Here is a 13996-nt window from a genome sequence, read left to right as displayed (position 1 = left end):
AATCAATTGAGAGCAATGATTTATGATTTCTCGAAGAGAGTGCATCTGAAATGAAGTGGTCAATGTCAATGTTACAAAGGGTGCGTGTGATTTCCGCTCAGGAAAATTCTTGGGTGGGAGGAATGTACATGGTCACGGCCACATACTTTAGCGGAATATACACTATGACTGCTAATGTTGAAGTTCTGGACTGAATTTGAAGTAATTTGTGTGGAATATTTTTCCTAACAAGTATCGCTACTCCCTGTTTACTTGCAGTTATATGGTCTTCTTCTTAATTGGCGCGAAAACCCCTTATACGATTTTGGCCGAGTTTAACAAAGTGCGCCAGTCGTTTCTTTCTTGTGCTAACCGGCGCCAATTGGACACACCAAGTGAAGCCAAGTCCTTCTCCACCTGATCTTTCCAACGCAGAAGAGGTCTTCTTATTCCTCTGCTACCACCAGCTGGTACCGCATCGAATACTTTCAAAGCCGGAGCGTTTGTATCCATTCGGACGACATGACCCAGCCAACGAAGCTACTGGATCTTTATTCGCTGCGCTATGTCTATGTCGTCGTAAAGCTCATACAGCTCATCGTTCCATCGTCTGCGATATTCGCCGTTGCCAACGTGCAAAGGTCCAAAAATCTTTCGCAGAATCTTTCTCTCGAACACTCCAAGCGTCGCTTCATCGGATGTTGTCATCGTCCAAGCTTCTGCGCCATACGTTAGGACGGGCATGATGAGAGCCTGTAGAGTGTTAGTTTTGTTCGTCGAGAGAGGGCTTTACTGCTCATCTGCCTACTTAGTCCAAAGTAGCACTTGTCGGCAAGAGAAATTCTACGTTGGATTTCAAGGCTGACATTGTTATCGGTGTTAATGCTGGTTCCCAAATAAACGAAGTCCTTTACAACCTCGAAATTATAGCTGTCAACGGTGATGTGGGTGCAGATATGCGAGTGCTCCGACTGTTTGTTTGAAGAGAGGAGGTACTTCGTTTTGTCCTCGTTCACCACCAGACCCATTCACTTTGTCTCTTTATCCAGTTTGGAGAAGCCAGAACTAACAGCGCGGTTGTTAAGGCCGATGATGTCAATATTATCGGAATACGCCAACAATTGTACGCGCTTATAAGATATTGTGCCTGAGCAATTAAGTTCTGCGGCTCGTACGATGCTCTCCAACATCAAATTAAAGAAGTCACACGACAGCGAACCACCCTGTCTGAAACCGCGCTTGGTATCAGACGGCTCGGAGAGGTCCTTCCCAATTTTGACGGCGCTGCTGGTGTTGAGCAACGTCATCTTGCATACCCGTATTAGTTTTGTGGGGATACCAATTTCAGACATCGCGGAATACAAATAACTCCTTTCCGTACTGTCGAATGCAGCTTTGAAATCGACGACAAGATGGTGTGTGTCGATTCTCCTCTCATGGGTCTTTTCCAAGATTTGGCGTATTGTGAATATTTGGTCGATGGTAGACTTTCCAGGTCTAAAGCCACACTGATAAGGTCCAATCAGTTGGTTGACGGTTGGCTTCAGCCTTTCACACAATACGCTCGCTAGAACCTTATGGGCGATATTTAGAAGACTAAACCCGCGGTAATTGGCACAGAGTGCAGGATCGCCCTTCTTATGGATTGGGCAGAGCACACTTAAATTCCAATCGGCAGGCATGCTTTCATCCGACCATATTGTGCATAAAAACTGATGCATGCACCTTACCAGCTCCTCGCCGCCATGTTCGAATAGCTCAGCTTGCAGTCCGTCGACGCCCGCGGGTTTGTTGTTCTTTAGCCGTGTTACTGCTATTCTCACCTCGTCATGGTCGGGTAGCGGAACGACAACTCCGTTGTCAACGATTGGGAATCGGGATCTTCACATTCTCTGTGACATGCGCAGATTTCACTATTTAACAGGTTCGAGAAGTGTTCCCTCCATAATTTAAGATGCTCTGTATGTCAGTCATCAGTTCGCCGTCTTTGTTCTTACAGGAAAACGCCCCGGTCTTAAAACCTTCTGTAAGCCGCCGAACTTTCTGGTAGAATTTTCGGGCGTTGTTCCTGTTGGCCAGCATCTTAAGCTCTTCGCACTCACGTATTTCGGCCCCTTGTTTCTTCTTTCGGATAATACGTCTCTCTTCCTTTCTAAGCTCTCTGTAGCGATCCCACATGGCTCGCGTTGCGCCCGATCTCAGCGTGGTTCTATAGGCGGCATCCTTTCTTTCAGCGGCAGGATGACATTCCTCGTCGTACCAATTGTTTTTTCGGGCTCACCGGAATCCGATTTCTTCTTCGGCGGCGGTACGTAGGGAGCGAGAAATGTTGCTCCATTGCTCGTGCATCCCGGTTTGTTGAGCAGTGCTCTCTGAGAGCAGGAGTGAGAGTCGAGTGGCGAATCTTCCGGTTGTCTGTTGTGATTGTAGCTTTTCGATGTCGAACATTCTTTGCGTAGATAGATGTTCGTTTTTTTGCTGCACAGTGGCGTGTGCGTAGTTTGGCTGCAACAAGGTAATGATCCGAGTCGATGTTGGAGCCTCGGATCGTACGTACATCTATTACGAAAAGGTGAAAACAAAATAGAATTGGAAACATGATAGGCTGAATTAGACTGCTTCCTCGATCTGCATGACAGAGTGAGGAGAGTCCATATTTATATTCGTTTTGAATCGTTGAAGGTCGAATAAATGTCATCTGAAATAACGTTAGTTATTGAGGTGAGAGTAAGAAATTATTGGTGTAAAATTTGAGTTTGGTTTCGGTTTCACAAAAACTAAACAATTATTGCGCTCTACAGAAATGCACACATTAAGGACGATGGCAGAAAAAACGAGGTGGGATTGCTGTAGAAACCATGATATTACAATCCAGACGAACACCGATGACATTGTCAAATTTATAAGATCAAGAAGACGCGTATGGAACGAGCATGTTTCAAGATCCTCCAACAACCGATTAATTAAGATTGCACGTGACGAAATTCCAGTGGGAAGGCGACGTCCTGAAAGACCACCGAAAAGAGTGGCCCAAAGCTGGATACCATCTGCAATAGAAAATTAATATCAGTTATGTATTTAAATATTACATATATAATTCTGTATTATTAATATGATAAATTATAAAATTTTGTATCTAAGAAATTGTGTAAAGAAAAACGGGCATGTCCTAAATAAAAGAAGAAAAAGTTTCGGAGTGAGAGAAGTGGAATTGCTAATTTTTTGTGTATTTACTAAGTTTATTTCTTTGTTGTATTTTTCTATTTACGGAAGATGTTTGTGAAGTTGTTTCAGTTATATTTTTAAAGATCTTGTTGATATATTTGACGAACAGTCAATATTGCTTTTGTTAACTATTTTACTTTGTGCTATAGAGGGAGAGCTAATGATTTGGGAGTAAGTTTGAGGGAAAGAGTTTTGTAGAACTCTTGCTTTGTATCTATTTTTTTGTTGCTTCGCGAATGGTGCATTTGTGTATTACTTTGATTTTAAGAATTTCTTTGACTTGAAGAAATTTTGGGCAGCTGTTAGTATTTGATGGATGGTCAGCTTGCGCACATTATTCTGGTACATTCAGTGTTCATATGAGGGGGCAGATCACAGGTTATGCAAGTTGGAAGGTTTTTGCAATGCTTCATAGTATGCCCAAGGACTTGACATGACCTACAACGCTTGGCGTTGGGGAAATAAGGTCGAACTGAGAGTTTCCACCAAGCTTCGTCGATTTTTTCCGGGAGAAAGTATGAGTCAAAAGTAAGCAATAAGGCTCCTGTTGGACATACGGTGTCGTTAATTTTCCTTTGGAATTTGTATACGGAGATTACTCCATGTTGCTGTAAACCTTCAACGATTTCATATTCTGTCATATCCTTGAGAAAAGGCGCATATATTGTACCTTTGACACAATTCAGATTGGCATGATACGAACATTCAATGTGGCAAATGCCAGGATGATTTTTCGCGTTCAAAAATTTGTCTGCAATTCTTTTGTTTTTTTGTAAGAACTAAAAGACTTCCATCGCGGCGTTTAGCAATGGAATTTATTTCTTTGCTTATGGCTAGTATGGCTTTACGCACAGAGAAACATGAGTATTTAGATAACGGTTTTTCTTTGTCGACAGATTTTATAACTATATATTTCGGATCATCGCATTGATTAAGTTAACCTGGAGTAAATAAGTTTATAAGTTTACGAAATTTCAATACAATCCGACGATTGGTTTGTCAGTTTTTAAACTACGTCAAGCAAACAAATATTCTATATTATATGTAAGATAAAGATATAGATATGAATATGAATCAGATCGGATTTATATATGTAACTATCTCGACATCAAAACCACCTATTGCTTCATTGCGTTTGGTTTTTTTTTCTTGGATTATTGTTAATGGCTTGAATCAATAGGAAAGGGATTGCGGAATCACGACCACTGAATCTGTATTTATATTGCGTGTGACACGGATATTCCTCGAATAATGCTAATAGTTCTGCACCTGCAACATTTTTCATCCGTGCCACCTTGAAACTATTCCCAACACGTTGTTTCAATATCATACATCACCTCAGAGATTATCATCATCAGCCATCAGCTATCCTTTTGCATTTGACTTGATCAAAAGCTAACATCGTTCAGTTTTTACTATTAGCTTTTTCCAGTCTTCATTGATGTTTTGTAGCCATGTCATCTGCCTTTGCTTTTTACGATGATTGTATTCTAGCCAAGTATTATTTTCTGTGGTTGCGATTCTTCCATGCGCATTATATGACTAGCTCATTGAGCATTAATAAACAATAATAAACATTACGCCGTTGCACAAGTTAATCAGCTCGTTGCTATACCGTATCCGTTAATCATCGCAGTCATCTCGTATGAGACCAGAAATGCTTCATAAGATAGCGCGCTCAAAAACCCGAAGTCGTTCTTCTTCTGCCTGGTCTGGTCTGAAATTCAAATTTTTTGGCATAAATTAGAAGGAGTGGTACTAGGCCATTGAAATTTCGCATACAGGTTAAATATGACTTAGTTAAGAAAAATTCCAAGAATGGATGAAATCGGTCATTCCCCAGGGGTACCTCTCTTGTACCTATAGTAAACATTTTTGAATTCCAGTTCCAAAAATTGCGATATCTTAACGAAAATTGGTAAAAATGTTATTCTCGTAATACGCACCGACGATACCGAAAATAGTTGAAATCGGCCAGTCCCTAGGAGTACCTCCCTTGGACCTATAGTAAAAATTTGGTTTCATAAAATGAAAAATTTGCATATGATAGGCAAAAGTGGTCAAATAATTTTATTATCCAAATATTTATACATATGTTTTTACTGAAGCAATTTTTTTTATAATAACATTAACTGTATATCTGAAATGAGAGAGAAATTACAGAATTATTAAATTTACTTGAATATAATATAAAAAGTAATATGTACCAAGCAAATCATTCGTAATCACAGTCTTCCGTATCTAAGACTAAAGCGTTCTCCACAACGTCTGCTTCCGATATATCGGAATCAGAATTATCCGAATCGTATTCAGATCCCCCTGGCAAGTGGTTGAAAATTTGAAGCTCATTTGAAGGTGCAAGCAAATGTATTACTTCTTCTGGTAGCTTCTCTCTTTTCCGATACTTTACTCTAGCGGATAAAGACAAGCTGGAAAGAAGGGGATCTGAAGAATCCATTGGTCTATTGAAAACATCAGTCATATTATTTTTTCTTGTATTTTTTCTTGCATGTGCGATGCGATCTCTCTTGTATAATTTATTTCGAGCTTCTGACGCACTTTCACCAAAACAACCAACAGGAATTACGCAATTTTCTATAATCTGTGAGCCGTGAACTAATACATATTTTATGAACTGTTGCTGACATTGGAAACCATAAATATTTTTCCATGTGCAAGAAGGCAGTTCTTTTGCAAAAATTTCAAACTTTGTGGTGCCTATAGGATACTCGCAGGAAATAGGAATTAATATAACTCTAAAGTTATTCAAAATTTCTATATCAATATTTGTAATTAAAGAAAAGAGTTCCAAATTTTTAAAGGCTTTCCTGGCAGTATTGCCGTCATTTGATGTTCCACTACCATTTGCTTTAGGCTTATCTTTTCTTATCATTTCTTCCCAAAACCTCTTTTGTACTTCTTGTTTTCGAAGTTGGAATGCTTTTTTAACTGAAGCTTCCCTTCTTTGCCACTTTTTTAATTCGATTCTATAAGCAAGGTGTACAACGAATTCAAATACTCGAATCCATGCATGTAGTGGGCTAATACCATATCTAAGGGATGTAAGTTTGGGTTTAAAAACATCAGAATTAAAATTTTTAGTTGTTACGAATTGTTTTGGTGTAGCACCACATATTGGGCATTTTTGATTAGAATTGGTGTTTGTTATAACATTTAGTACTTTTCCATCCATCAAAGTCATATGCAAATCATAATTGACAATCATTTTTTCTCCGTTACCAAGGTAATATTCAAATGGATTTAAATAAAATATTTGCATATCTAGCTGACTATTTTCTCATAGAATCAGAGCCGTAGATTCTTTTGCTAATTGCATTTTTAATGGCCTGCAAAACCGCACTGATTGCGTAGAGCGATTCCTCCAAATAATTTTGCCAGAACTGTCCAACATTTGTAAAGGTATAATGGTAGTTAAAAAAAGGTATTTGGTCAAAAAGTTGAGGTGTACTTGTCTCAAACCTTTGTTTAAACATACTTTGTCCCGTTGTGCCGTCAAACCCATAGCTAGCAATTAAAACAACATTCGAAATTTCTCCCATAACGTGCAAAACATATTTTTGGAATAAAAGAATGCGTTGTGCGGTATGGTCTAAGAGATTTTGCAGTGATACTTCTGCTGAAGACTCCGACACAGATATCTCCTTGGGCCGGCAAAGTAGCTTGCATTTAATTACTTCCTCATAGCTTGGATATACACTGCAATTCCTTTCTTTATTTAACAACCTCATGTTGATATATTGTCTTTTGCTTAAATCATTTTGAAGTAAAAATGCGAGAGCTTCTTCCGGAGTTAGTGGAACTGCTTCGGGTTTTTTGGAGGTAACAGCTTTTCTTATTTCGCTTTGTTCTGCTTGATGCTCAGTTTTCTTTAAAATAAATGCTAAATCACGTTGTTTTGATTTTTTTGCCGCAACAGTAGTTGCATGAATCAAAAATCAACATCGTCATTGTTTTCACAAGAAAGATCACTTGCCAGCTTCCTCTTAAGCCGATCTTTTGCATCTGTGTAGCTAATCTTTGGTCGTCCTGCTTTACTTGAACACGGTTTTTCAAAATCATTCTCAGAAATTTCAATCATAAATGTTGCGGCAACCCACTGGGGGTATTTCTCTTTAAATCTATTAACCATACGATAACATTTTGATAATTTTTCGCTAACATATGCTAATAAATTTTGTATTTTTTTTCTTATTTCATCTTTTTTCTTTAAACTTAACTCATTAGTATTAATTTTTTTAAAAACCCAATCCAAAACAACATTAGTTTTGCGATCGCCCTCTATCCAAACTCCAAGCATTTCTTCGCATTGGAATTTAAAGGTTGCTGAAAATTATAAATATACTTAAATGGGGCAAAAACGGACATAAATACATGATTTTAACGAACATACCCCGAACTTCCGCTGAACATAAAAATCTGGAACAAAACGGGACAATACCGGACAATACACACAACTTTCACTCCACAGAACACAGGTGAATACGAAATTTTCGGTTAAAAAAAGAGGTTGTCTGTAAAGTCGGTTTACTGACGATAGTTTAACGTGACAACGTTATAAGAAAATATTGATGGAATGGTAGCAATTTTCAAAACAAAAATTTTAATTTTATTTGTTTGATAGATATTTTGTATGGATATAGAGGAGGAGGTAAATGGAATTGCAATGGAATAGGTCAAGTTACATTTACACAAACGTGCAAAATGACGAAACATTTATCAAATTCATGAAAGACTAGCGAAAACCCGCCCGTTCAGCTGGTCGTCTTTAAAAAAATCTAGATTAATTAATTAAATTAAGCCGAAAAATACTGTGTGTATTTTATAAAAATTCTCGAGCATGAATAGTAATGAAAGAAGTTTTAAATAATAGTAGCAATTAAAAAACGTTTGATGTGATTTACTTTATTACTTTTTTTATTGTAATGCTCTTTGGTATACAATATTCTTCGTTTTTCCATGCGTTGTTGAATAAATGAACAATACCGATGGCTTTCCAACTCTTGAGCATTAAACATAAAGTTGGCCATGAGAAAAACATGGGTATTCTAAATCAATACCACAAATTGATAAAGTTTGGCCTTGTGACTTATTAATAGTAATCGCGAATGCAAGGCGAACAGGAAATTGAAGCCGTTTGAATTCAAACGGCATATCCGATGGTATCATTGGTATTCGCGGTAGTAAAACGTCTTCACCAGAGTATTTTCCATTCAAAATTGTTACTTCAATGACGTTATTCATCAATCTCTTAACTGTCGAGTGCCATTACATAGTCGTGGTTGATTTATGTTTCTCAACATAATAATCAGTTCTAATATTTTCAAGTTTAGCATGTGTGGCGGTAATCCAGGTAAATCAAAGGAATTCAAAAATTCAGTGGGATAATTTACAATATCATCTTGATTTGTAACAGTGTCAACGGATCGATATGTTTGTTTTGGACTTGGTATGTTAGCCAAAATAGCCGCATTCATTTCATTCACATCTTTATTTTTGCCAGCCATGATGGCTCGTTCACTAAGCCAATCATGATTTTTGTAATTTTGGGGCAAATTTGGGAAAATACTTTGAATTAACTGTTCTTTCGTTTGACTTATTTGACAAAAGTTTTGTTGTAAAGTCATTAAGCCAGTTAAATTATTGGCATTATCTCTGCGAAAAAGCAGAGAAGGAGAAGAGAACTGTTCTATATAACTGACTTCAGATTAACGTTTATATAATAAGCGTATATGTAACATTTTAAAATTTGTTTACAATTTTTTTTTTAATTGTTAATAATAAGTGGTCTTCCTCTTCCTCTTCCTGTAGCTATTCCTTTTCCTCTTCCATCTCCAGCTCCATCTCCTTTCTTTATCCCGGAAACGGGCAGTAAAAATTACTTCACTTAAAAGCTTTCATCAACAGCTTCTATCTGATACCCATATTGTACAAACACATCCAAGGGTACCTTGGTCCAACTTTTCGGCTATATCTCGAGACCCTGGTAATTCAGAGATCTAAAAAATACTCTGTATTAAAGCACTCATCAGTAGCTTTGATTTGATACCCACAATGTAAAAACACATCCTAGGGTTACCCGGGTCCTCGTTTTGGCCTTCGGCAGCGCCACCTGGTGGTGAGTGGAATCAATAAACATATTATACTAACCTTCACCGTGGAAAAATATATATATATATACCAAATTTCATAATAATCGGTCCAGACACACACGACCAAAATGTATTCAATTCTAATGAATGCTATGTGCGGTACAAAAAATACGTGCGGCAAATAGCAAAAACATACTCACTTAACTGGCGCATCGCACACACACGCGTTATCGGATTTTAACCAAACTTCACAAAAACCTTTGCCAAAGCAACTCCAACAATGTGTGAAACCTTCATTGTTTTCCTTACACGCGTTGCTGAGATTACCGGAGACAAATGCACACTTTTTTCGGCTTAATTTTTATATATATAGATATCTTCAATTTCGATTGTGCATCAGACGTTAATAAGTCAACAACACTAAGAGGCACCATCATCGATTTGCCTTTTTCAAGACACTTTACACTTGAAACACTTTCATTCCTACTTTTTCTATCATCGTCCTATTCTCAACAGAGAAATGGTTCATTACCATGCACACAGGAAGAAGGCATATGCAAATACAAGTATGTGAATTTATATACCTACATATGCGCATATACATACATATACATATATGCTCACTCAAGTAGGACAGAGCCAGATGTCGAACGTTGCCGAACGCGGGTGACGATTGTGCTCTTTGTCGTTTGTCGACGTGATAACGTCTTATAATTCGATTTAGCCGGCTGCACGCACGAAAAAAATGTGTCGTTACCTTGCTCATTCGTCGTTACCTTGAAAGAACTGCAAGCGAAAGCGCGGAACGAACGACAAAGCAAACAAAGCAAACGAACGGCAACATTCGACATCTTGCTCTCTCCTACTTAAGTGAGCGTATATATGTATGTATATGCGCATATGTACATATATAAATTCACGTATTTGCATTTGCATATGCCTTCTTATTGATTATTATTAATTTGATTTACTTGAAGAATTTAAAATAAAACCAAGCTTGTTAATAATACCTGTTGTTTTAATGTTATTATTATTAATTTTTTTTATTATATATGAAGGAATAAATGCATGGTAATATTTACCATATACCTTATAAGATATGTTGTATACTAATATATGTATATAAACATGCATATACATATACAATTTCGCGCAATTTTCAAAAAGAACAAATCTATATGTAAAGATGCATACAAATCATATGGACATATCAAATATACGAATCTATTCCGTACGCAAGCAAATGTAAGCTAATGTGCTTGAACTGCAAGCGAGAGTGCGGAACGAACGACCACTGAAATGTCTCAATTAATACTGCGTACCTATTTTTTTGAAATAAGAAAAAAAAATTTTGGATTCATGCCAAAATATTTGAATTTCAGACCATTGTGCAGTGTCATGGACCAAGCCTCAGCACCGTATATAAGTACACCCAGGAAGTTGAAATTTGACACACTTTCGAGTTAAGAAGAACCCTTTGAGATATTGGAAAGTTTACTTCTGCCTTCATCTTTTGAGATTTTCATGTTTATTTTTTTCGTTTATTATTACACCAACGGCTTTATTGTTTGCTTTAATTAGTGTAAAAATATCCTCCGTGTGCCTACGATTTCTTGTAATAATGGCAATATTATCTGCATAAGCGATAGTCACATCAGATCGACTGAACAGGTGGCCAGATTATACTTATACATACTCTTTGATGGCATAGTGTAACATTAGGTTAAATATTGTTGTTTACAGTGCGTCGCCTTGCTACATACTTCTTCCAATAACAAAGGAGTCGGTTTCATTATGTTGCCTTTTGTATTGCGAAGGGTTAATATTGTCAGATGAACTAACTTTGACGGCATATTAGATTCTTCCATTGCTTTTGCTACATATGGTATTTTTGAGCTGTCACAAATAACGTACGTAGGCATTGCATTTCAGGTATACTACCAAATCCTAATCCTTCAAAGCGCGCAGTTTAAAATCAAATGTCACCTTATTTTTTGGACACAGGTATATCAATATTTTGTGGCAGTGCAAAATACCCAACCCTGATCTTTCGCGCATAGTATATCATCTATGGGTGTTAAAGCCAGTAAAAAGGTGTAAAAAGGTTTTTCATTATTCCGCCAATTATACATATAAAAAATATTATATAACGATAAAAACTGGCAAAGGGATCGCTTGCCGATACGATCTTATATGTCACCATCTATTGACGAATCGCAATTTTCTATTTATGGACCCAATTTTGATTGCTCAGTTCAAAACTTGGAGCATTCAATTGCGAGCATATAATATTAAGAGACAAGTTAGAGTTGGATGTAGAATTCAGGAGAGGATAGTTTCAGTCAGTTTTCTAACAGCTATTAGCCACTACTAGACACCCAGGCCACTGCAGTGAAAGAAAAGAAAGAAACAGCTGATTGCTGTAACGAAATCCGTACCATCATTTTTTTTTTTATTTCTCGTGTTCTGTTAAAGCTTAAGGTTGAGCAATATTGAAAGTCTTTGAATAACTGCAACTGCAAACATCGAGTATAAGCGAAATAATTAGTTTTCATTGAAATTAAAAAAAGAGAAATTCGTGTATTTAAGAAGTTTCATTGATTCAAGCGATTTATAAATCATATTTTAAATAATTTGATTTATATGTCAAAATACCTTGTATTAATGCCAGTTTTTACAGAGGCTACTCTCACTTAAATTCAAGCCAAAAGCGGTTTTACATTATTAAAGTGAATTATAAAACACTGTATTGTGTATACTACATAGTTTATTAATTTGAAAAACTTAATTGCGTATTTTTTGCAATTTATGGTGCGAAGTATGTCAGCAATTTGTTTTTACAAATGGCGGGGGAGGAGTGTCGTGATCTGTAATAATTCATATGCTCGTACGTACCCATCTGTGATTTAAAAGCATTCGATGAGCCTCAACAGCAATTTTCTTCGAATGAAAGCAAACAATTTAAACTCCCCGCAAATAAAGAGAATTCGAAAATTTGGTAGCGAACAAATTTATGAGGAAATACAAATTCACTAATGCAATTCATAGAGGTCCAAGCATTTGTGTAATACTTTAGATCTGTCGTTTTTGATTAGCGCTTATCACTGCAACAATCAACTGAAAACCGGTAGAATAAAAATTATACACTTGATAACATCAGATATAGTCAGTATTATGCATCTTTTTTAAAATATCTCTTTTCTCCCCATAATTAGGACTTACCACTTGAAAAGAACCTGGAGACTGATTACTTCTCACGAGCGACTCGCTTGCAGCCACAAGTTGATGTATCAAGCAAGGAAGCATTGCTATTGGAGGGCATCATACGAGACTTAAATGGGCACACTTCCACGTCAGTCATTACCCCTGAATATATGGAACATTTTATTATGAGTAAAAGTCGCACCGAAAAAGAAGCAGCCCCTGCCATGTTCGCGGACGTGTTTGCATTGCCGTCGAGCCTCAATATAGCATTCTCTAAAAATACGAAAAAAGTGTCTGATGCTTCTGTCATTGAAGATCCAATAAAAACAAATGCTTTTATTAGTTATGCCAAGCCACAAGTACGATATCCAGCAAAAGAGACTGGTGGTCCAGTGGAGCTGTATGAATACGGTACTCCTTACTAACTTCCGGAAATATCAAATTAAATTGAATATCAGGCAGTGACGTTCGAAAATGTACCAAACAGCATGTATAATACACCTGTAGATTTGTATATACATAATGAAGGTGGCAAGAAAGAGCTATTAGATATTCAAACCACTTAGACATACATACGGATACAGTTAGTGATTTATGTTCAAGTATAAGACACACGTTACTTACATGGTGCAAGAACTATTTTACAGGGCGCATTGATTGCAACTCGGAGTGAAAATACTAGAATGCTATAATAAAATCTTTAAAGCTGTTAACATTCCCAGGTAAAATTTTGTTTCGAATGAATTACAACGATTGTCGAAAAAGGGTTTAATGCATACCTGTGACTTAGAGTAAAATTTCGCGCAACATAATTTTGTAAAACACTTTAACAGATTACCTCTCTTACGAAAGGGTAGTTTTGATCCGATTTATAGAACCAGTAGAAAATTCGCCATTGTTTGTGCATATTAAGCACGCCAATCACAGAATCACGAAATCCAAGTATTTTGAAATCTCGGAAATGTCGGGAATAACTTGTTTTAATCGAAATATTGAATTCAAAGAAATAAAAACTTATATAATTTTGAATAAAATAAAAGCTATTTTGGAAGAAACTTGGTTTACTTTACTTATTGAAGCTTTATGATCTAGAGAGATAAATAGGTATACATTCCTTAATCTCATGGTTTTTAAATAGTTACAATTAAAAAATGCATTCAAAAAAAGGAAATATCCTTTAATATTTTTATTATTTTATTATTTATGAATATGTTTTATACTTTTCGTGTATTAATTAAAAAAAAAAAATTAAATAAAGCTGTTTCTCGAAAAACCAAAAAACAAAAAATACTGTAAGAAAATGGCTAATCCTATTTCAAAAGTATGAGTGATTAAGTAATTAAATTAAATTTAAATAAAGATAGGCTTGATTAAATTAAGAATTTTTTAATAATATAAATTTTTATAGCTATTTGAAACATTGTAAGTTTTTGCCTATATTTGCCAGTTGAGATCGTGAGATTTACAGGCATTGTTTT

At 36.4% G+C, this 13996-nt stretch overlaps 1 protein-coding gene across 1 annotated transcript in view; it reads left to right on the top strand.

Moving 5' to 3' along the window:
- The window catches only part of LOC129249905 (uncharacterized protein DDB_G0287625), an 80958-nt gene extending 67192 nt beyond the window's left edge, over positions 1-13766 (top strand). The window contains exon 4 of the mRNA XM_054889570.1: positions 12530-13766. Coding sequence (XP_054745545.1) covers positions 12530-12943 — 414 coding nt within the window. The 3' untranslated portion in view covers positions 12944-13766. The remainder of the gene's footprint in view (positions 1-12529) is intronic.
- Positions 13767-13996: the final 230 nt, after the last annotated feature.

The sequence above is a fragment of the Anastrepha obliqua genome, chromosome 6, assembly GCF_027943255.1.
Source record: "Anastrepha obliqua isolate idAnaObli1 chromosome 6, idAnaObli1_1.0, whole genome shotgun sequence".
NCBI classification, from domain to species: Eukaryota; Metazoa; Arthropoda; class Insecta; order Diptera; family Tephritidae; genus Anastrepha; species Anastrepha obliqua.
Note: the sequence above shows the minus strand (reverse complement) of the source record. Positions and strands in the feature narration are given on the sequence as shown.